This window comes from Mesoplodon bidens (genome assembly GCF_964165515.1).
Source record: "Mesoplodon bidens genome assembly, chromosome: 9".
NCBI lineage: Eukaryota > Metazoa > Chordata > Mammalia > Artiodactyla > Ziphiidae > Mesoplodon > Mesoplodon bidens.
Window position 1 is genome coordinate 78,526,063 of NC_138166.1, and position 24,658 is coordinate 78,550,720.

Below are 24,658 nucleotides of genomic sequence, written 5' to 3' on the forward strand. Positions count from 1 at the left end.
ATCATCAGAAGCAGAAAGGGTCACAGAGGTTTTACTTTCAGGCCTAAGTCCCAGAGTCCAAGCCACACTGTCCAAATAGGCTGGACAGAAATTCTTCAGTTCTTTAATTCTGTTTTATCATTTTTAAGGTGAGGGCCCTGTTTCTTTTAGTATACAAATTACCTCCTGCAAAGTGTTGTCAGTGCTTATGGGAGTGCAAAATTTCAGGTCTATTACTTAGGTATTGTAGCCTGAATTCATGGTAACATATAATACTCAAAACATTTAAGAATCAAATTTATAAGGAAACTCAAAAAACTTTTATGAGAGTACACTGCTAAGTTATCCTAGAAATATCAATATGAAATTATTCATTAACAAAAAGAATTATCAACTGTGCAGTTTATATACTCATTTCTGTGCACACACATGTCCTTCAGTAAAGCAGATTTCACTTATTTATTATTTATCGCTACACTCTGACAATGAAGTGCTAAATTAAAATGCCACCCAGATGGCAAACACATCCTAATGACGTTAAGGATGGCCACAGTGCAACTTCTCCACTCAAAGCAAGCAAGCAGCACGGCCCTCTGGGAAAGCATCTCTGTTCTGTTCAACTGAGACTTTGAAAATGAAAGCACTGGGGGTTAGACCTGGGAACCTGGCAACCAGAGGGCCCAGAGAGATCATCACTGCACAAAGCCTCTGCCTGTTCATTCCATGCTACCTTTTGTTTAGGGCACTTCCACGTTTTGAGATTTGAGAAGCTTAGGTACCAAATTTACGTAAAAGATCTCAGGTCAAGGCGAGCTCTAAGGAGTGGTCTCCCTCCTCTTTTATCGTAAGTCACAATATGTTATGTAGTTTTCAGGAGAAGACAGGGACTGTTTTTTTTTTTTTTTGGCTGCATTGGGTCTTCGTTGCTGCGCGTGGGCTTTCTCTAGTTGTGGTGAGTGGGGCCTACTCTTCTTTGCAGTGCGCGGGCTTCTCATTGCGGTGGCTTCTCTTGTTGCGGAGCATGGGCTCTAGGCGCACGGGCTTCAGTAGTTGCGGCACGTGGACTCAGTAGTTGTGGCTTGCGGGCTCTAGAGCGCAGGCTCAGTAGTTGTGGCGCACGGGCTTAGTTGCTCTGCGGCACGTGGGATCTTCCCGGACCAGGGCTCGAACCTGTGTCCCCGGCATTGGCAGGAGGATTCTTAACCATTGCGCCACCAGGGAAGCCCAGGGACTGTTATTAGATGTTTTATCGTTGTTCTTGTCCACAAAAAATTCCGTGAATTAAAGAATGGATTCTTCTTTAAAAGTAACAGTTAATTTGCATCAACAAGGTATATGATTTAAGAAAAATACAATGAGAAACATAAAGTTTCAGTATCGTTTTGAACCTTGGATTATAAATAAAAATGATCTTACTATTACATAAAAAGTTAGGGATAAAATTAAACCAAAGAAGAAAACTAGCTGATTTCACAACAGTGTAAGTCTCAAACTTTTCTTAAAATTAAAAAAAAAAATCGCTTTCTAGAAGTTTTAAGTCCTTAAAATGGACTATCTGTTCTCATAAAACACATGTGAATAATTCCCAAGAAGGAAAGAAGGCATTTAGAGAGAGGTCATGTGTTTTATTTCATCTATTACAGAGTTGTAAAATTCCTTTATTCTGCAAATTTGTGCTGCCAGTGGAGAATCTGAAGAATTCCCAAGGATGGACAAGAACTATGAGTCAAACTGAGCAACATGCCGAATTATAGAAACAACTGAAACAGGTTAGATTCTTAACTATCATTAATACAGCTGCTGTCTATAACTTCTGGCTTCTGTGATCCAGAGTTAGTGCCTCCTCACTCCCACGCTACACCACTGTAAAGGGCATGAAATTCTGGTTTAATTGTTCCAATCTTGTTATTTTTTAGCGGTTAGTTTTTGCTCTATATTGTTAATTATTCAGTGATTGGTTTGAATGACCTTTTGCAAGCCAGCCTGCCAGCTTACAGATGTTCTCTCTGCTGTAAAGAGCCTGATCACTCTCTGGGCCATTAACTCAATCGTTTATTCAATAAAGTACTTATCGAGTAACACTGCACCAGGCACTTTTCTTGGCACTGGAGATACAGCAGTTTTGAGATACATAAGCCCTGCCCTTGTGGGCCTAACATTCTAGGACAATAGCTGGATGAAAGAACTATCTTGTGTGTTAGATCAAATGGGCTATGGAGAAAAATAAAGCAGGGAAAGGGAAGAGACATTCGGGGTGGGGGAGGCTGCACATTTTAATCACGTTCAACACCCGACACTAAACATGTGTCTGGGAAAATAAAAAGAGTCAGTTTCTGGAGTTCAGCTCTTAGCCTTCCAACCAGACACCTGTGTTGTCCAATTCAGCAGCCACTAGCCACATGTGGTGGATGAGTACTTGAAATGGGACTACTTCTAATGGAGATGTGCTGGGAGAAGGAGATGCCTATTGGATTTCAAAGACATAGGAAAAAAATAATGTAAAATATCTCAATAGTTGTGTATACTGAATACATTTTAAAATGATGATATTTTGGGTATATTGGGTTAAATAAGCTATATGCATAAAATTAATTTCACCTATTTCTTTTTACCTCTTTAATGTGACTACAAATTTTTTTCAAGTTACATATATGGCTTTCATCATATGTCTATGTGCAGCACTGTTCCAGACTCCTTCTTATATGTCCGTGAATTTTAACTGAGTGCAAATTGAACTATGCAAGCTTGCCAAGAATGGAGAGGAAGGAAGACATAGGAAAATAAGAAGATATCTTAATAGGTAGACAGTGGGTTCTAATCTCCCACTTACTAGCTATGTGACCAGAGACTGGCTGGTAGATAGTAACCTCTCTGTTTTGGTTTACTAAAAAAGGAATAATAATAGTAGTATTTACTGTAAAGCCTTGTTGTAAAGAATAAACAGATACATGTAAAGTGCTTAGAATAGTGCCTGGCATGTAAGTGTTTGCTCCTGTTATTAAATAAATATTATTTTTGGAAAAAGAGACCCTACCAATATTAACCCTTGGCTTTTGTGATGTGTGTGAGGGGTTTATCAGAAAATGCCATGACTTTGGATCAGAGAGCCTTGGAGGCAGGGCAGCCAGGGGGAGAGGAGCCCTCTGGTGTCTGAAGAACATGGGTGCGAATCTCAGGTCTGTTGAATTTTAATAGCAGCACAATCTTGTGCCAGTTACCGCCTTTTTCTTTTTTTTTTTCCTTATTAAGCAATTATTTATTTTATTTTATTTTTATTTATTTTACATCTTTATTGGAGTATAATTGCTTTACAATGGTGTGTTAGTTTCTGCTTTATAACAAAGTGAATCAGTTATACATATACATATGTTCCCATATCCGCCTTTTTCTGAAGTCTTAGTTACCTCTTCTGTAAACTATCTGTTCTGAAGAGTTGTTTAAGGAACTAGTGAAGCAGTGTAAATGAAAAACCTCTGGGGCAACAGGCAGGTCAATAGACAACATGATGACAAACCTTGAGCCAAATTTTACTCTTCTCTATGTGGAACAAACTAACTGGGGATAATGATTATAATGCCCAAGAGAGTACTGTGTCAAAGTCTTATCAAGCATTTAAGCTCTTACACATGCAATTGATAGTCTCATTTTTACTCACTTTTAAAACCACCTCCAAGAACATTTACTAGGTAACCCTGTTAACTGGCAACCAAATACAGCTAAAGGAATATAACTACATTTCTTAAAAACCTCTCTTCTGTTACTTCAGAACAGTCTTCAATGGAGGGTAGCTTTCCCTTCGATTCACTTAAATTACTGAGGCTATACTGATTTTTTTCTCTCTTCTATACAAGCATTTGACTTTTGAAAAGTATTTTTCCCAGAGTCTGCAGCCTAGACCGTTGAGCAATGGTACGGTGTCAAACACAAGTGAAGGGAAGCCTTTCATCTGATTGCAAGTGCTGTACACAGCGGACAGCAACTGTCACAAGCAGGGCAACTGCCTCTGCTCCATCCTCGTCATGGCGTATGGTGGCCCCTTCCTATTTCACAGGGGCAGGAGTGTAGTCTCTGTAGGCTGGGGATCAGGACACCTGACTCCAGTCCCAGCTGGCTGACTTATTTATTACTCTATGGCAAGTGGGAAAACCACTAACAACCCTAGACTTCTTGTCTGAAAATTATATAAAAACTATTTTTACAACAGAAATGTGGGAGATAAGATGCTATACGAGGTTTTGAAAAAGTTAGTTAAAGAGCATGGGGCTGCTGCTGTCACAGTGGGCTGTCATAAGAGGGGATGGTAATATTTTTTTCTAATTCATCTTTTCTAAAGTGCACTTCAGCGATCATTGTAGGTGTGTTCTCTCCCCTTTTCCTGGCTCTGAGTGTTTTGTTCCTGACACTTTCTGAGGTCAAATACTGGAAAAGAAGAGAAGGTCAGAAAAAAGAAATAGCATCCTTAATGGAAGACTTCAGTGAAAAACAAGCCAAACAAACTTGTCCATAAGACTACATGCAAAATTTGACTAAGATGAGAAAACTCAGATTAGAAAGGTTCATCACTTGTCTCTCACGCCACTGATTTCAAATGGAACTTAACTAATGGACCTCTTGTCTCTCTCCAACTACTAAGTACCTACTTTGTGTCATGGGCACAGTGCTGGGTGCTGGAGATACAACAGTGAACAAGTTCAGTAGAGACCCTGCCTGCAACAGGCTGAAGTGGAGATGGACAGGATGAATACATAATGGCCCATTAATTAAATTCAATACAACTGTGGGACTTCCCTGGTGGTGCAGTGGTTAAGAATCCGCCTGCCAATGCAGGGGACGCGGATTCGAGCCCTGGTCTGGGAAGATCCCACATGCCGCAGAGCAACTAAGCCCATGCGTCACAACTACTGAGACTGCGCTCTAGAGCCTGTGAGCCACAACTACTGAAGCCCGCATGCCTAGAGCCCATGCTCCGCAACAAGAGAAGCCACCGCAATGAGAAGCCCGCGTACTGCAATGAAGAGTAGCCCCCACTCGCCACAACTAGAGAAAGCCTGTGCGCAGCAACAAAGACCCAACGCAGCCAAAAATAAATACATACATAAATTAATTACAACTGTGATAAGTGGCGTGCGCACGCACACACACAAAAGTAACAGAATCTTTAAAATCTCAGAGACCCAGAGAAGAACTCTTTGCTAGCAGTTTCTTGAGAATGGGATTTTATAACCTCTCGTCATTCCTATGATTAACAACTTTCAAAGTTAAGAGCTGCTTACTTTTTACTTAATAGCATTTATGCATTTTTACTCTCAGGTTACCTTCCAGGAATGATAAAAGAAAGATGGTCCTCTTTTCTAGTTGTCAGAGTCCTTCAAGTATTGGCAACAGCTTCCAAATAAGATTAGTGTATGTGGTTAAAACCTAATGCATAACATTAATACAGCCTCAGGTGTTCTGCTTTGAATTCATATCAAAAAAACATTGCTGAACTTTTGCAGAGATAAATGGCCTATATTTTCCATACAAAGCATTAGCAACAGTTCCAATAAAATCAAAGTCTTTTCAGTATCTTAGTCAAAGTGATCTAACAGGACCCCTGAAAAGGAAAGAGCTATTCATCCATATCAAAACACAACACCGCCACATTAGAAATAATGACACATGCATGCACAAACATTAATTACCTGTTTCCTTTTCTGCTGGGCCTAAAACATAAGAGAAGAGAATTTAGGACAAAAACAAACTCTACCCCTGTTGCTCACTCACGTAGCGTAAAAGACCAATCAAGCAAAGAAAAGTAGCCCAATTCCTATTTCTAACTTAAAGTCGACTTTGTTCTTGGTCTGAGCCTGAGCATAAAACACAGCGCTTTATTTTTTAAGATACAAAAAAAGGGGGAGAAGGGAGAAAATGAAAAGGCTAAAAGTTTTTCTTATCTAGTAAGTATGCATTTTATTCTTTTTTTGAAAAGAGACTGCTCAGCAGTCCTACCTGACTAGATTGCTAGGATCCTTTTTCTAGAATGTTCTCACACTGGACTCGAGATAAGAGAGGGGGTGACTCCAGAAAGTAAGAGGTGGGACAGTTCCCTGCTCACTCTCCGTTGGGTCCTCTTTTAGGCTTTTCTCTAACACAGACTTGTTTTTGTGTGTGATCCAGAAGAATAACTATTCCTTTCTGATCACCATTGTTAACGTGTTTATCTAGCTGATTAATGAGAGGAGCCCATGGCTGTGTACAAATAAAAGAAAGTTCTTCATTTATCCATATTAAAATGGATTCTACAACTAGAAAATAAAGACAGATAAAACAAAAAATATGCTGCATATCTTTTCAGTATTGTTGGATAAGGTAATGGTCAAAAATAACTAAAATAGTTAAGACCAAAAGGATTCTCATAGTTTTTTGGACAGCATTCATAATATTTAGATAAAACAATATTGTGTTTACTCAGGTTGTCTACAATTTTTTCTCTTTGCCAGATTTGAAAGGTTTTAATATGTCTATTTTTATATCAATTCTTTCAATCCGTGTTCACAATACCCAATATTCCCAAAACATGAAAATTGTTTGAAGGAGTATTCAAAATGTGAAAACCAATCTGTTTATCTTCCACTTTCCCCAAATGACCTAATATTCATTGCTTCTGCTTTAACACAACATGATATCATAATTAATGATGTTAAACTGGTATCTAAGGAGGTTTCATGTTGTTACTCTCATGATATAATATTGGTTGCTATAGTGATGGGATGGCTTTTTTGTTAATCACTCAGGAGGCTGGTTATCACGTGCTTGTTAGAAAGCTTGATCAGATTTGGAGAGAAAAAAGGATATAACACAGACAATTATAGTCATCTTTTTCATTGTCCCAATTTTGATGAATCTATCATAGTATCAACTAATTAGTAAATTTATAATTCATTAAATACAATTTTTTATTAAAAGTTACTAAATTTTTTCTAACAGATGATTTACTTTTTATTTTTAGAGATAAGTATTTAACACTATAGACTTTTTTCCTCCCTAAGTTAATACTACATGTATTACACAAGCTAGTTTTATGATAATGAAAGAACCTGAGGTCATTTCTATTACTTTTAATTATATCAGTCAAAGGATTGTCAGATAAAAGCTGATTGTGTGACTTTGTCACAAATTTCAATCTATGTATTTCTAAGTTATCTTAAACCTTAAATGAATAAAATAATTATCCTTAATGAATAAAACCTGAAGAAAGAGAAAAAATGCACAGTCCTCTCAAGAGATCTAATCTTACCAATGCATCAATATATTGTAAGCAATTAAAAGTTGCAGGAAATTCTATCAGTTTATTTCAGCCCTCACGACAATCAACAAGTTTCCTCTTTCTCTGAGAGATGCTGCAGAACCAAAAATAAAATTAAACAATACTACACTATTACTGATCAGGAAAGAATACACTGCCCATAGTTTAAATGTCAGACATACTTGCTGTAATGTCAAAAAATACAACCCATGAAAACACGTTTTGGTTTCTTCAAAACTCAAAGTAAGAACAAAGGACAACTTAAGCATGAATCCTGGGTCTTTCATTCAAGCAGAGTCCCAGGAGGCATATTAAGGCAATGAATAGGAAAAAGCTCTTCAGTTCACCAGCTGAGATTTTAATGAGACATTTCCCTTTGCCATGGCACAGGTTTGTTCAAGAAAGGAAAGGACTTCTCACAGAAAATGCAGTTAATAGGCAATGTTGGCTCTCACTGCCATTTCGGCAATTGCTCACTGCACTGACCTTCTATCTTGGCATATTCTGTGAGTCTCGTGTAATTGATCAATGCAGCTTTCTCAAGACATTTTCTGACCACTTTTTTCACCTCTTCCGCTGGTATGGGAGTGGCAATATCTTTCATTAAAACCTAGAGAGAGAGAGAGAGAGATTGAGAGGGAGGGAGAGAGGGGGGGAGAGAGAGAGAGAGAGAGAGAGGGAGGGAGGGAGAGAGGGAGAGGGAGAGGGAGAGGGGGGGAGAGAGAGAGAGAGAGAGAGAGAGAGAGAGAGAGAGAGAGAGAGAGAGAGAGAGATAAAGAGAGAGAGGGAGAGAGAGAGACGGCATAACATACTAAAAAACAAGTACAAAAATTGCCCTAGACCTATTGGTAGGAAGGGGTCCTAGGTAACACTGGGGGAGGTGATGAGTCAGCACTTCACAACCGGGAAGTAATTTCTCCCAGTCTTAGCTCCGCCTGTCTAAGCCTCATTTATGCACATCAAAACCTCCCTTGCCCAAGCCACCATTCAGTGTGACTGTCACTTTTCCTCCAGGGAACCACAACGCCACTAGAGCAGCTGTTTCAAAGGAGGATTACAGTCCTTGGGATACTTTGTAATAAAGTTTACCTTGCATATCCCTGATTTAAAAGCTTTAAATCTTTTGAGCAATATATATGAAAACATAAATTCCATTAAAATAAGCATCATTTATAGGCTTTATAAAAATCAAGACCACTACTCTCACTAATTATACTTTAGTTATTTTGATCTGCTGGGGATAGGGGGAACTTCTTTGTCTTAGTGAAATGAATGGAGTATCAAATGTTAAAACACAAGGAAAACTTTCTGAAATTAAAAAAAAAAAATGATTATTTTCTGTTGGGTTCCTAAATTGTGTTTTTGGATTTTTCACTTAAAAGTATTAGTATTGGCAAATGGAAAATACAATTGTATCCAGAATTCAAAATATAATGTATTTAAGTGCTTTTATAGTGACTCATTGATAATTTTTCCTTAAAACTTTCCTAGTGATAAAACTGCTCACAGTAAGTTTTTATTATACAATTAGTCAAATGCTATTTTCCATATAATTAATGTGGCTTTCCGTGCTTTGCTTACATTCAAATTCTACAATATACAGGTATAGCAAAATCTTAACATAAAGAAGACAATACTTTTGTAAGTGTTCTGACTATCCTATTAGTCTTTTACTTTGAAAGAAATATTGAAAGAACATGAAGACATCCATTTCATGGTTTGTTACTTCATTCTATTTCGATCAGCCTCGGCACTACGGATTTTATAATCTCAAATTCATTCAATCATTCTAGCACTGGTGATCCTTGACAACATATTTTCATTTTGTCAGACAAGGTTTCCTTCTGAAAACAGCAAACTTTATCACTTAAAGATTTCCTCCCCTAACAAATTAAATTTTTCTTCATATTTTCACATTAAAAATCTTTAACACACTGAGGTATATTTGGCACTTTAATTAGAACTGCACATTAGACTTTTTATTGCCAGAAAAATCCTTCTGTTTAGAGTAAAAAAATATAAGCATTAACAGGCACTATTATTTTTAAGGTGATTATTACTAAAATTTAAATTTAAGATTAATTTTACCATTAAGCTTTCCCATGGTGCCAAACTTTCAAATAATAGAAATAGCTGTTAAAATTAGAATGTCTGTATCTATTACAGAGGTGAGTCTAGGGTTGAAATCAGGCAGTATTTCACAGTATCTAGGAGCTGGACACTTCATTTGAAGTGTGTGTGGGGAAACTAAATCCCCTTTCCTGGAGAAGCACAGATAAAGGGCTAGCAAGTGCAAAAAGGGAGACACACAATTTGTATTTCATGCTTCTGCCCCAACTTCTTCCAAGACACCATTTGTATCAAGAATTCACATGTAGATATTATTTTTCTAAGATTTCAGTAAGTACAGAGACATGAAAATGAAGAAATAGCCCTTACCATTTCTCTTTCAATTCAGCAAGAGACATGATTAGTTACTGTAACTGGCATAAAGTTCACTGTTCATCCTGCCACCTGTCAGTACAGGGCACGAGGGCATCTCTTCTGTTACTAACTCTTTCCTGCTGGGGGGAGGATGGGAGCTCTGCCATGGAAACCAGCATATAGAGAGGCTGTACTAGGTACCCAGGATGGGATGCCGTTCCAAAAAGCAAAGCTGCCGTTAAGGATTTTTATCTCATTGATCATACCTTAATGGATAGGATGAAATGAAAACTCTGAAAAGCCTGAGTTACATGCAGCTTTTAATATTATAAAAATTCTAATAAAACAGATAATTATGACAATAATATTTCTATCACACCATTCACCGTAATCAACGATAAGACAGGGATATATAGATAAAACCAATCTATAATCCAAAGATCTCACTTTAGTCATCAGTTCTAGCCCTCCTCTCCCAAATCCTTAAATCACTGAACAATGTCTCCCATTTTTGCTTTTCAGAGGTGCAAATAAATAATATATTATCTGGAATTCCTTGGGCAGAAAAATCAACAAGAGCCAAGTGCTTAAAGTCAACAAATCAGGACCAGAATAATCAAATCAAGAGATAGAGATGATCCCTAGATATTCTTTTTAATACAGATAAGGAATAAAACTTGTTCACATTACTTAAGCTGTTAGCTTCCAACTAGCACGTGACTAGTTTTATAGACAGGTGAAAGGATACTTCCCTTTTTTTTTTTATTAGCGTATAGTTTGGGGTAGGGTTGCTTTACAGTGTCATACTAGTTTCTGCTGTACAACGAAGTGAAACAGCTATATGTATATATATATATCCCTTCCCTCTTGGACCTCCCTCCCACCCCCCTCTCTTTACACCTAATCTGCCACAAAAACAGCAGTGGAGAAGAGACTTTCATTAATAAATGATTTCTAGCGTGGGTATAACACCTTATTTGTGATTTACTTTTTGTATATTTCTATAATTTCATGACTTCTATAATCATCAATTTCTGTAATTCATGAATTCTTTCAAAGTAACACAAATTGAACTGAAATAAATTGAGATAAACTTAGAATGAAAGAAAGTATATGTTTGTGAATATTAAATGTTAAACTCATAGGTATGAGGGATATGACAGACAGAAGTACAAATAAGTCAGGGGGATAATAAAAGACAACTGTAAAGTCTGAAAAACAGATAACTGTACTTATCTGAAATAAGGAGGGGAAAAAAAGAGGTGGGAAAAATGGATACTACCAAAAAGATGATAACTTTAACGCTAACTCAGCATAGGATGACAGTGGTAGGCTTCAGAAAGGCTTTGGAGAGGAAAAGCAGGATATAGAAGAATTTGAATGTAGCAAGAAAAAGTGAGAAACTGATGAAATGCAACAGACCCAGGTGATACCACTCTCATGAGGAATGGGACCATCTGCCTAGTTCAACACTAAAATACACAGCCATTGAGAATGCAAATAGTACTTACAAAGTAATGTTCAAACATACCCTTTCAAGTAATGAAAGTGTAGCTTTCAGTGCACCTTCAGGTCGTCCAAAGGGAAAACAGTATCTAAAAAAAAAAGGGGGGGAATAAAAAAGTCAAACATTTAATATCCAAGACTGCTAAATAATTTCCTCTTCTATAACTTGGTGTTATTGGAGAACATTTCTAAAAAGTGGTTAAAAGGGCATTGACCCATGCAGGAAATTTTTAAATGCTGAAATTTACCTAGTCCCATGATTCAAATGTCTTAAACAGTAAAGGTATAAACTGTGATGAAAAAGGTTCTCAAGTTTCGATGATACATGTACAAAAATACAGTGATCAAAAAGGAATCTCTAGGGCTTCCCTGGTGGCACAGTGGTTGGGAGTCTGCCTGCCGGTGCAGGGGACACGGGTTCATGCCCTGGTCCGGGAGGATTCCGCATGCACGGGGCGGCTGGGCCCATGAGCCATGGCCGCTGAGCCTGTGCATCCGGAGCCTGTGCTCCACAACGGGAGAGGCCATGGCAGTGAGAGGCCCACGTACCGCAAAAAAAAAAAAAAAAAAAAAAAAAAAAAGGAATCTCTAGGGTCCTATAAGTAAAGAGAAACTTAAAATGCATTTCCTACTAATTTCTTGTTTAAGGTGTTATTCAAGCTCTATGATAAAATGAAACGACTCCCCCCATTTCCTCCTATACTTATGTGCGATTTAAGATGGAAACACACACTGCATACATAACTTCTAGGAGAAACAAGGTTCCGGCTCCCCCCCCCGTCCTTACATTTGCCTGTCTCTGCTGGTGTCCAACTCTCCAACCTCCCCATCCCCCCCACATAAACCTTCTGCAGCTCTACTGCCCGCAGTCACTTATCCAAAGTATTTCTAGTCCCATGTATTCCTAGTACACACCAACAATTGGAGGGCAGGTATTCTGAAATCAGGGTCAGAGCTGGGAGGATGAGAAGGCCCCTCAAAAGTTAGCTGCCACATGGTGGTGACAGGTTTACTGCTCTTTACAAGAGGGTCCCTCTTCAGGTCACTTTCCACTTAGAGAGTACAGAATGTCAGGGCCACTTCATCCTGCAGGTGCGCCTCGCTTGTTCAACCAGGTTCAGCAAAGCCTCCCTGACCGCTGTCTCAGCCCCAAGATCAAGCGCTACACAGGCAGCTGGGCTGTCGTGGACTGCCATTTTGCTCTTAGACATCTTCAAACTAATAACTTGAAAAATTTACTTATTTCCACGTCTTTTGCCATTATCCAAGGACTAAGTAGACGTATTTTCTAAGACATAATTACAAAGAAATTCTTTTTTTCCGCACTGTACTTTGATGAGGTTTCCCTCAAAAGCACATATAGTTTAAGCTCACGTTCTTTTACAGGACCAAATTTTAAAGAGAAACTTTACTGGACCTAATTTTAAAGAGAAAGAGAAAGCTTGATTCCTCACAAAGCAGTCGTTGAATCTATATTCGGATTAGCTTTTAGTTTTGTGAAACGTCCATTCACGTCAGATAAATGCAAATAAGTGTCATATAAATCTAGCCACTCACATTTTTCTTCAGAGTACTGTTTATCATTCCATTTACTGTTAAAATTTTCCTTCACTTAATCTTGCCTCTATGCATCCTCCCCACTACTACCTCCCCTGCCCATACATAAAAAAACATGACCAATTTATTTTGATAAGAGTTTTTCCTGCACAGTGGTGCTTTTTAGAGCATTAGCAAATTAGTGAAGTAGCTTTAGTCATTTTGTATACCATAAACCTTAATCCACGCTTAAATAAAACACAAATTGGGTTCTTGTAGTCCCCTCCTCCTGCTTAAATCTTTTCAGTGTTTCTGCATAATCCATCCATTGTCTTTCCTATTGTTTATTTCCATTAACCTATGGGTGACACATTTTATGAATGGAATGTTACTGATCCCCAGATTACATTTAGCATTTCAGGGCTCTGAGGTCCCACTGGGTATGCTCTGAATTAGCATTAGCTGCCCGTGATGTGTAAATAATTCAACACATTTACAGAGTACAAGTAATCCTGAATCAATAAAATACAGAAAATAACTACACAGAAGCTTAATTAATCTTCACAAAACAAGTTTTAAAAGAAGGGAATCATTTTGTTCTGCCTTTCAGGATAAATATTTTGGGTTTTTACCACTTTGATAGCTCTGTAATAGTTAAGCAAAGTGAAAAACACTCAATTAACAAATAAAATTCAACCAAGTTTAATACCTAATCTAAATAAATCAAAGTCACGCTGATTTTCACTTTAGTCAATTAATTACACAGATAAATGAGCCTGCATAGACCTGTCCAATGATTAAACTGGTTTTCTTTGAATTTTAAATTAAAATTTTAAATACAGTATCTGTTTTTATCAAAGTTATATATGTACATAGCTGAAAGGGAACTTTTCCTAAGGGGATTTTTATGAAAAACGTAAATCCTTTATGTCAGTTTCACCCCCATTTCCCAAGTAATTTCTCGAGAAAAAAATGTTTTTAACTTTTAGCTGATTCTTTTGGTATTTAAATGTCATATCTCTAAACTACATGATAGTATTTCAAATTCTTGATTTTCCAGTTTTAGATATTATCCTACTAACTTCCCACTATGGAAGAGAAGTTCTTAGCTTTTTTTAAAAAACAGATTTAGAGGTGTAAGTGGCATACAATGAACTACACATATTTAAAGTATAAAATTTGATAAGTTTTGACATATGTATACACCTGTGAAACCAACACTACAATCAAGGCAATATACATATTCACGCCCCTCAAATGATTCCTCCCGACTCCTGGGGCCCAGGCAACTACTGATTTACTGTCATTTAGATTAGTTTGTGTTTTCTATAATTTCATGTAAGAGGAATCATACAGTATTGAACTTTTTTGGGTCTGATTTCTCTCAGCATAGCTGTTCTGATATTCTTTCATGCTATTGCAATGTATCAACAATTCATTCCTTTTCATTTCTCAGAAGTATTCTAATACATTTTTTTATCCATTCCTTGTTGACGGTCATCTGACTTGTCTTCATATTTGGGCTATTATGAATAATGCTGGTATAAATATTCATATTAAAGTCTTTGTGTGGATGTATGCTTCCATTTCTCTTGGGGAAATACCTAAGAGTGGAATAGTTGGGTCATACATTAGGTGTTTAAATTTTTAAAAACTGCAAACTATTTTACAAAATGAGTTGTACCATTTTATATTCCTATCTATCACTGTGGGTTTAGTTTATGTTTCCCTAAAGAGTAATGATGTTGAGCATCTTTTCATATGCCTTTTCACCATCATATATCTTTAGTGAAATATCTGTCAAAACAACTTTTTATTGGGCTGTTTTATTTCTTATTGTTTTAAGAGTTATTTATAGGGAGTTCCCTGGTGGCCTATTGGTTAGGATTCTGGGCTTTAACTGCTGTGGCCCAGGTTCAATCCCTGGTCGGGGACCTGAGATCCTGCAAGTTATGCAGTGTGGCCAATAAATAAATAAATAAATAATTTTATATATTCTAGATAGAAGTCTTCTGTGGGATATGTGTTGTGAAAATATTTTCTCCCATTCTGAGATTCCCTTATAATGTCTTTGGAAGATCAACAGTTCTTAATGTTGATGAAGTTGGAAGTAATATTTTTCCATTTATGAATCACGATTTTGGTGTTTTATTTAAGCATCTGTGCTTAGTCCAAGGACACAGAAACTTTCTGATTTCTATGTCTATCCATCTTGAGTTAAATTTTGGATCAGGTGTGAGGTATGGATCCAGGTTTTTATGTTACATTTGGATATCCAATAGTTCCAGCACCACTTGTTGAATAAAGTATACTTTGCAAATTACCTGTACATTTGTTGAAAATCAATTAACCATATGCATGTGAATCTATTACTGGACTCTCTATACTACACTACCTTGATTATTGATTTTTGAGTAGCTAGTCTTGCCTTGTTTTTTTTTTTTTTTTTTTGGCTGTATGTGGGCCTCTCACTGTTGTGGCCTCTCCCCTTGTGGAGCACAGGCTCCGGACGCCAGGCTCAGCGGCCATGGCTCACGGGCCCAGCCGCTCCACAGCATGTGGGATCTTCCCGAACCGGGGCACGAACCCGTGTCCCCTGCATCGGCAGGCGGACTCTCAACCACTGCGCCACCAGGGAAGCCCATTGCCTTGTTTTTGACTGTAGGTGGAAAACATTCAGTCTTTCCTACTTTTTTACTATTAAGTATGATGTTAGTTGTAGGTTTTCCATGATGACCTTAACAGGTTAAACATATGACATGTGGTAATAATTATTTTGATACTATTGTTTACTAATTCTATCTTCCCTGTCGTTTTCACTTTTGCTTGTTTTTTTTCTCTTCATTGGCCGTATTTTACTATTTCTTTGTATGCCTAGAAATTTTTGACTGGATGCTAGACACTGTTATTTTACCTTCTTGGAGGCTGAACACTTTTGTATTTCTTTAAATATTCTTGAATTTTGTTCTGGAATGCAGTTAAATTCTTGAAAATAGTTTGACTCATATGAATCTTGGTTTTAAGCCTCATTAGGAGAGACCATGACAGTGTTTATTCTAGGGCTAATTTTTTTCCACTACTGAGGCAAAACCTTCTGTATTCTACCTGATGCTCATGAATTAGGTTTCCACTATATATACTGAAAACTGGAATTACTCTTAGCCCTGTGTAAAGAAACCCCTGTAATCCTTTCACATAGTTCTTTGCCCAACTTTGAATAGTTTCCTCACATCCATGCACAGATCAATACTTAGTTGAAGACTCCAGGAGGACCCTCAGCAAATATTACTTGTAGGTCTCTTTGCTCTCTCCTTTAGAACTTTGAGTTGAAAACTCTGCCTGCCTTACCCTCCATGGACTCTCAGCTCTGTCTCAAGTCAGGATGTCTATGGGGATCCACCCAGATTCCTCCTCCCTGGACCATGATCTAGAAACACTGTGCTGTCAGTAAGCTGGGGCAATTAAAGGGCTTATCCATTGTTTTCCATCTCTCTGGAATTACTGTTAATTGTCTTATGTTTAATATCTTGAAAAGCATTTTTTCCCACATATTTTGTCTTTAAAAAATTGTTTCAGGTGGGAGGGTAAATATCATCCCATTACTCCATCTTGGACATAAGTTGTTTTTTTTTTAAGACCACTTTCCACCACCCTAGACATAATTTCTGTTCCTCCTACCCTTGATGCAGTTACATCACTTTTGTGTGTTAGACTGAAATTCAGTATCTATGTTAATTACATAAATGTCCTAGATAACTGAAATGTATCCAATATGATTACTTTCTAGTGTCACTATTTTGTTTATAATACTTTGCTATATTTATCTTTGTTTTAATTTCTTCTTTTTATTATGTACTTAATCTAATACAATTCCAAGCTCTAACACAACTAATACAATTCCAAACTCTATTCCAAGTGGGTGAAACTTCTCTCAGTATGTTAAAATATCTCAGTGTTTTGTCAATTTGATCTACTTGAAGAATTTTCTGACCTGTTCTGGTCAGAACTATTTCCTCTCTAGGCTCAGTTGCCACTTTGGGGTCTCTATTAGCTACCACTACGAAGATTCCCTCCTCTCTCATGTTGATTTCCTGTTGCAGGGATCTTAACTGTCCCTCTTTGTTTTCTCCTTTGTCTTGGTAAATTGCATTCCCCAGAAAGGGAATATGGGAAGCACATCTTTTGATGTCCAGTATGCCTGAAAATATCATTATTCTACCATTGCCCTTAATGGAGACGTTTACTAGTGTAGAATTCTGGGTTGGAAATAATCTTTCCTCAAAATTGTGAAGCCACTGATGCATTGTTTTCTGGATATCAGTACTGCTCCTCACATCAAAATGAAAGCTGCAGAAGAAAAGGATCTTTTTAAAATTTTTGTTCACTGCCCGACACATAGTAGGCACTCAGTAAATTACTGTAGAATAAATCAGTGTTGAGAAGCCATTCTGATTCTTGATTCTTTGTATTTCAGCATCCTCCCTTTTATCTCCAAGACTGTGAAAATTCATAAAAATGCACTCTAATGAGTATCTATTTTAATCCCTTGTGCTTGGTACTCAATGGGCTCTCTTCATCTGAACACTTATGTCTTTTAATTCTGGAAAATTGTTTTGAATAACTTTATTGATAATTTCCTATCTTCAACCTTAACTGTTTCTGGAATTCCTATTATTTACGATGATAAAACTCCTAAGCAGATCCTTCATTTTTCCTATCTTTGTAGAGTTGCCCCTTAGCATCTATGGGAAATTGGTTCCAGGACCCCCAGGGATCCTAAAATCCGCCAATACTCAAGTCCCTTATATAAAATGGGGTAGTACAGTTGACCCTGTATATCTGCAGATTCAACCAATCCAAATCGATCTGGCCAGGGATGTGAAACCCAAGGATAAGAAAGGCCAACTGAACTCCTATTTTCCTATCCCTCCCACCCTCCACCCTGTACTTTCTGGAAGATTTCATTAACTTAATCTCTCAATAGTATGTACGTATTTGTGTCATTTGCATCAATTTCTAAGAGTTCTAATTTTTTTTCCCTAAGATTTTTTCTTTTTCTTTTTTTTAAGCAACATCTTGTTTTTGTTTTATGGATGCTCTATTTTCTCAAATCTCCAAGCATATTAATAATAGATTCCCGCCACCCCCTCCCCCATTTCCTTCTTCCTACATAATCTTTCTTTTTTCCCCAAGTTGCTTTTTTGTATTACTTATTTGGGCTCTGTCTCCCACAGTAAATACTTTCCTCAAATATCTGATGCCTCACTTTGGCTGTCAGATCATTTTCAAAATTGCGTTATTAAAAAATTGAACGGAAGCTATATGCACCTAGGTGGGTACGTGCAGACTGTGGTCTTTGCTGAAGGGCAATAGAGCTGGGCTGTTTCGGTGGGAGTCTTTCTTTTCCACAGCTTTAGGTCTTTTCTCTTGGGCTAGTCAGAGTCCCGGGGGAAGGTACTTACAATATGTATGGGAAGTGTAAGCCTGCCTGCCTGCCTGCCAGCATTTTGGGTGTCAAGTGTGTGAGCTGGAAGGAGAAGGCTGTGATTCTCAGATTTCAGAATAACCATTTATCTAATCCCCATGTTTCTATGTAATCCCGAACTCCAACTGTGCCTAATGTTTCCTCCCCTCCTCTACCTCAGCTCAGGTACCCTCTAATTTTACCCTCTCCAGGGAACAAACCAGCAGTGCTCTTCCAGGGAAGGGGAGGGGCAGCAGCCTGGCTGATGAGGTAGAAAGGAGATCTGGGGATCTAAGTGTGTCTTAAGCAGATTTACAACAAATCATCCCTTACTCTTAATTTCCAGGAGGGCTTACAACTGGCAATTCCAAACGTTTTGGGGATTGTATGACATAAATCAGATTGCTTCTCTGTATTCCCCATTGCCCGTTTATGATCCAGTTTTTCCTGGGTGGCTAAATTAGATACCATCCGTCCATCTGACTTCCACATTTTTAACTTATTTTTTCCATTTTTTTTCCTCTTACTCTTGCTGTCCTTGTGGGTTTATGTCTTCTGAAAAATACTGTTCTGTTGTTTTGGTTAGGTTCTGTGAGGAAACTGAGCCAGACATGCATTTAATCTGTTGTCTTTAACCAGAAGTTCCTCATTTATATTTAATTTAGTTTGCCTTATTATTTTACCTGTATCTTTGAAATCCATTTCTGAAATACAGTTGGGCCTGAATAAATAAACTTCTATACAAGAGTTATTAATAGTACTCTGGTTACTTCTTTAGTGTGAGTTGATAAGTAATTTACGTTCTTTCTGAATTTTAATGTAAGTGGCTAAGGAAGATCGTTTGGCAGAATCCTTAGGAAGATCTTCATGGACAATTTAAACGTTTTTCTAAATTTGCCTATATGGATACCTAAAATTTCCTCTGTTTTACTTTAATCCCATTTCCTCTTATCCAGTTTTCTATGGACTCAGGAAAAATAAAATTTATACAAACTCTACAAATATCAAAAGGGAGTATAAAAGTCAGCCTAAAATGTCTAGACCAGTTTAGTTTAGTTCTTTATAGTACATCAAAGAAATAAAAACGAAAAAGAATTCTAGTGTACATCTTTACAGACATTATTAAGAGAAATAGAGAAACAAAACCGTAAGAGAGAGAATACTAATACAATAAATGATGTGGACAACTGTCATTCCCTGCCTCTACTGTGTAGCTGTAAGCACTGTGGGGGACAGGACCCACTGGTGGGCTGGCTCTCACCAAGCTAACTCGATCATGGCGGTCCCATGGCTTGTCAATGACAGAGGACCTAGTACGTGGGCTTCCTCTGCCCCCTGGGTTTGGTTCAGGACTGGGCCTATGACCTATCTAGGGCAAATGAGATATGAGGGCTGGTCTGCTAGGATCTTCTAAGGAAACTTTTCATCTTAAGAGAGAATCACAGAAAGAGACAGCCTCTACTACCTTCCCTTTCAACTCCAGCATGTATGGATGTGAGGCCAAGGAATTCTGTGGTCTTGTTACCCATCTGGGGATAAAGCCATCCCATGAAGGAGAACAGCCATGTGAGAATTACAAAGAAATGGAGCTACGGCTACTAAATTCAGCCTGTCTTAAAGTCCACCCCATCTGAGACCTGCATGTAAGTGAACATATCCATTTATTTGTTTAAACCAGTTTGAGGTAGGATTTGTTACTTGCACATGAAAGCACTACTACAAATAACCATAGAGACTTATAGTTACTGATGTATATAGTCAACTGAATGATCAGCTCTGTCTCAATAATGTCAAAAACAGGAAAATTATATATTGACTTTCATTAAATGACAAACACAATAAATATAAGGGTCTCTACACAACCTAAAAGACAATACTCTTAACAGCAAATGCAGAAACATCCTCTGCAAATGTGTTTCTTAATTTGAATTTATTGGCCTTTTGGGAAGAACAGTTCTCTGATGTGAGACTGTTCCATGCATAGCATTTCTAAATCCAGCACTAAATGACTGTCCTTATGCCCAGTTATCATGACAAAGAAAATCCTCCCTCATTCACTTACCTTCAGGTAGTGGTACCAGCCCCAGATGAAAACACCAATGCAGAGAAACAGATGGATAGTATATCCTATGATAATTTTTTCCTTCAGTATCATTTTAAAATAAGAGTCTAAGCTTTTCATATTACAAATAAGGAAACTGAGGCCCAGAGCGGCCATACTCTATTCACATGGTTAAACAACAGTGTTTTCAAACTGTTGAGGGGGAATATTAACTGAATTTATTTTTCAGTAAGTTCACATGAAATGACATACCTGCAACATGACAGATATGCTATAAGATGCAATACACTGACATGGCAACATTTTATAGGATCTAATGATGAGACTGATAGAAAAAGGTATATTTCTGTTTTTAACCATTAGGTTCTATTAAGCTAACTATAATCAGGGGAAAACAATATTATCAAGATATTTATCCTTCACCCTGCAAATGCTTCTTAGTATCAGTACTTAATTTTTTTGGCAAAGAAACTGTGCTAGACGCACTGTGGTCCTTGTTCTCACAGAATGTAAATAAAAGGATAACCAAGGACTATATGATAGGTAACCAGGGCATAGTACAGATGATGAATGCTAAAAAGACTTCAGCTTTTCCACTCTCTGCTGGAATAAATGAAAAAGTCTCCCCTGTGAAGGTGGGGCTTGAGTCTCCTTGCCTGGCTATGCAGTGAGAGGGAGGAAAAGCCCCCAGAGCTGGGGGAAGAGGCTATGCAAGGCTGAGAACTGCACAGGGCTAGCAAGAGGGCCCCTTTCCCTTGCAAGGGGCGGGGCCTACTGAATGAGTAGTGCAAACTGAAGGCAGGCTGAGAAGCAGAACGCAGACCTAGGAACATGGATCATACGTTGCAGGCAATGGAGGAGAAGCTACTGATTGTGCTTGAGCAGTAGCAGAAAGACATAATAAACATTTGTAGGGGATTAGAGGGTTGAGTGAATTAAAGAAACAAACACTTGTACTCATGGAGTATATACCTGAAATGGCTTATCTGATTCTCTAAAAGGGAAGACAGTCGTTCCTTTATCTCCTCAAACTTCTCTTTTTCTTCCATTGAAATAGTTCCGATTCCATCAGGCCTGGAAAAAAAGAGTCAGTGATTTATTGTGATAGAACATTTACCTTTTTTTAAAAGTATTTATTTATTTATTATTTATTTTGGCTGCACTGGGTCTTATTTGTGGCACATGGGATCTTTGTTGTGGTGTGCAGGATCTTTAGTTGAGGCATGCATGTGGGATCTAGTTCCCCTACCGGGGATTGAACCCGGGCGCCCTGCACTGGGAGCGTGGAGTCTTACCCACTGGACCAACAGGGAAGTCCCTTGAACATTTACTTTTATATATTTTATATCTTTCTATTTCCCTGAAAAATCCAAATAATTAAGGAAAATGCATATTGGTTCACAGTATACATACTACTTGTGTCTACACTGGAAATTTATTGGAGATATTTATAGCCATTTGCTTCATATTTCAACCTGGAATGAATGGAACAGAATTATTCTCTTTTAGACAGCCTTCAAGGTAAAGGATTACAATAAATATTTTTCAGATCTACAGGAAACAATGACTAGTCTTTGAGAATGGCAGTGAAAAGTGTTTTATAGTGATACCAAACATATGACCAATTAAATATCCTGAATGGAATTATTATAAAAAATATACTGAATGTAAGCTAAAATGTCTTAACTCCTTCTCTTCCAAATAAAAATTAAGCTAATGTGAAACTGGAGATTTAATTTTAATTGTTGTAAGGAACAGACATTTTGGATTCATGCAGTGGTTTACTGCTCTATTTTTTTGTTTAAATATAAATGAAACATGAATACTTGAATAAAAACATACAGAGAAGAAAGACCACCTATGTTTCAAGATTTTTGTGCTTAACCAAATATGCCTATGAAATAAAGTATCAACTTTATAAATAAAGTAGTACCTTTAAAAGTAGCAACGGGGACTTCCCTGGTGGTGCAGTGGTTAAGAATCCTCCTGCCAATGCAGGGGACATGGGTTCGATCCCTGGTCCGGGATGATCCTACATGCCACAGAGCAACTAAGCCCATGCACCACAACTACTGAGCCTGTGCTCAAGAGCCTGCAAGCCGCAACTACTGAAGCCCACGTGCTCTACGGCCAACGAGCCGCAACTACTGAGCCCACATGCTGCAATTACTGAAGCCTGTGTGCCTAGAGCCCATGCTCCGCAACAAGAGAAGCCATCGCAACGAGAAGCCCGCGCACCACGACAAAGAAGAGCCTCTGCTCGCCACAACTAGAGAAAGTCTGTTTGCAGCAACGAAGACCCAATGCAAGCAAAAAAAAAAAAAAAAAAAAGTAGCAACAAAGATTGAAAAGAAGTCTTCTTTTACTAAGATTAGGATTGAAACCATAAAATATATCTAATAGGGATTCAGAATTTATTCTATATCAATTTAAGTATCTGGTAGTATAGCAGTCATCTAAAATTTTGAATATATGAATTTCACTGTCTGTTAAAACAGAGAAAAAGATACATTAATTTTATATTTACTTTAAATATTTATATATTTCAACAAAATGAATCTTTTGCATTTCTTAACACCAATCATATCTTCTCAAATTAACTTATTTTTCTAAAGATTGTTTTAATTTCCAAAGATTTATCATTTGAACTTACTAATTTTTAATGTTTATGTATAAAATAGGTACAAGTGAGGATTATGAAAAAAATTGGTATTTAAAATAACTTTCCCAACAAGATTTTTATTTGCTGTTCCCACTGTTTTTTACCTAGACATCTATACGTGTGTGTGTGTGTGCATTTTTGATGCTTGTAAACTAGTCAGTTAGGATAAAAGCAATTAATTCTAAAGTTATACCTGAATCATACTGGCTTAAAGACCTTTTACTCATATCAAAGCATCATTTCTCCCAGGAAAAAAAAAGCATCAGTTAAATCTGAGAAGTTTTTTTCTAAAACAGAGTAAATAATTTATTTCAGAAACTTGCATCCTGCTTGAATTTATGCTTTGAAAATATTACTTACAATTACATTTCATTCTGATCAATCAGAATGCAGTTTGAATGTTAACTGCAGAAAAACTAAGGGCAAAATATTTGGTCTTTCAAAATTTTTAGGAAGGAAAAAAGAAAGTCTGATTTTAAATTCTAGAGCAATGAACTATGAACTAAGCCCAATGTTTTAGAATAATTTAACAATGGATTTTTTTTCACATATTACTTCAGAGTCAATTCCTACCAAGCATATAATAGCACAAAACCCAGACTGTAACCTAAGCATAACTATTGCCCATGATCACAAAAGTTGAATTGGATAGTTCTACATAAATCATTAATTTGTGAATTTGGGCAGACAAAAACTATAACTACATTATGCTATTCCAAAGACAGCAAAACATCCCATACCACAAAGTTGCAAGTGGTCAATTCACTAAATACACCTATGCAAACTTGATGAAAAAGAGCAAAGAACTTCTCTTTATTGTTCTGATGACTGACATGGTCCTTTGGCCTTGTGCTCTAACAGATGCCACACAATTATATTTGAGTGAATTTTACTGTTTGTTTCGACTGTCAAAGGAGATTGTAATCCACAGTGACAGAGTACATTGGTGGGTCATATGAAACTTCGCTGGGGCACATCGCCTACCTGACTGAATGAGGCCAGGGGTTCAGTCGATGAAGAGCGAGAAAAGTCAGTCGGGGGGAGTGTCACTCGTGTCACTTTCACTGAGATAAAGACTGTCATACACAGTGAAGGGCTGTCACTTCACTGAGCTTATTACTAAATTACGTATACATCTGACAGGTTAAATACATTTTATATTTTGGCCTTGCCCTTATTCACATATCCTTATTTTAATGTGTATACCAGACTATATTAGGTATATGAAGTGGCCTTCTGTATCTAAATTATTGAGGCTAAATGGCAACTTTGCTGCAGTCAAGTCTAAAAGTAACAGCTCCTTCTAAAATTATTCTTCCTAGTAAATGCAAATACTTCTGTGTCATTAATATCTTCTTGTCATGGTTGCTATTAAAACAAACACAGCGATTATCAATGTGCCTCGTACTGTTCTGTTTTATATGTATAACAACATAGGATGCCCACAGCAATCCTTTCTCTAGTCCCCAAGAGAGGAGGCTGTTGAGCCTCAGGGAGGTTAGGTGACTTCCCCAAGGTCACACAGCTTGTAAGGACAGAAGCCTGGACTTGAATCTAGGTCTCCTGCATTCCAAATCCGAGGCTCTCAGTGCCCATGCCTTATTGTCTTTCCTCTGTGTTTTAACAGAAAATCAAGAACAATACGAAAAATCCCTAATAAAAAAATGGAAGCTATATTTGAGAAGCAACAATGGTGGAACTATTTTAAATACACTTCCTCACATCACACATTTTCTATGT

The 24,658-nt window shown here is 37.5% G+C and overlaps 1 protein-coding gene across 6 annotated transcripts in view; it reads right to left on the reverse strand.

Moving 5' to 3' along the window:
* The window catches only part of CADPS2 (calcium dependent secretion activator 2), a 487,398-nt gene that overhangs the window by 107,633 nt on the left and 355,107 nt on the right, over positions 1 to 24,658 (reverse strand). For 4 of the 6 annotated variants that reach the window (XM_081243759.1, XM_081243758.1, XM_081243757.1 and 1 more), the window contains 4 exons: positions 21,229 to 21,330; positions 11,220 to 11,283; positions 7,751 to 7,874; positions 5,661 to 5,681 (listed from right to left, as the gene is read on the reverse strand). In XM_081243759.1, coding sequence (XP_081099885.1) covers positions 5,661 to 5,681; positions 7,751 to 7,874; positions 11,220 to 11,283; positions 21,229 to 21,330 — 311 coding nt within the window. The remainder of the gene's footprint in view (positions 1 to 5,660; positions 5,682 to 7,750; positions 7,875 to 11,219; positions 11,284 to 21,228; positions 21,331 to 24,658) is intronic. The other 2 variants (XM_081243761.1, XM_081243760.1) reach the window with 1 other exon arrangement.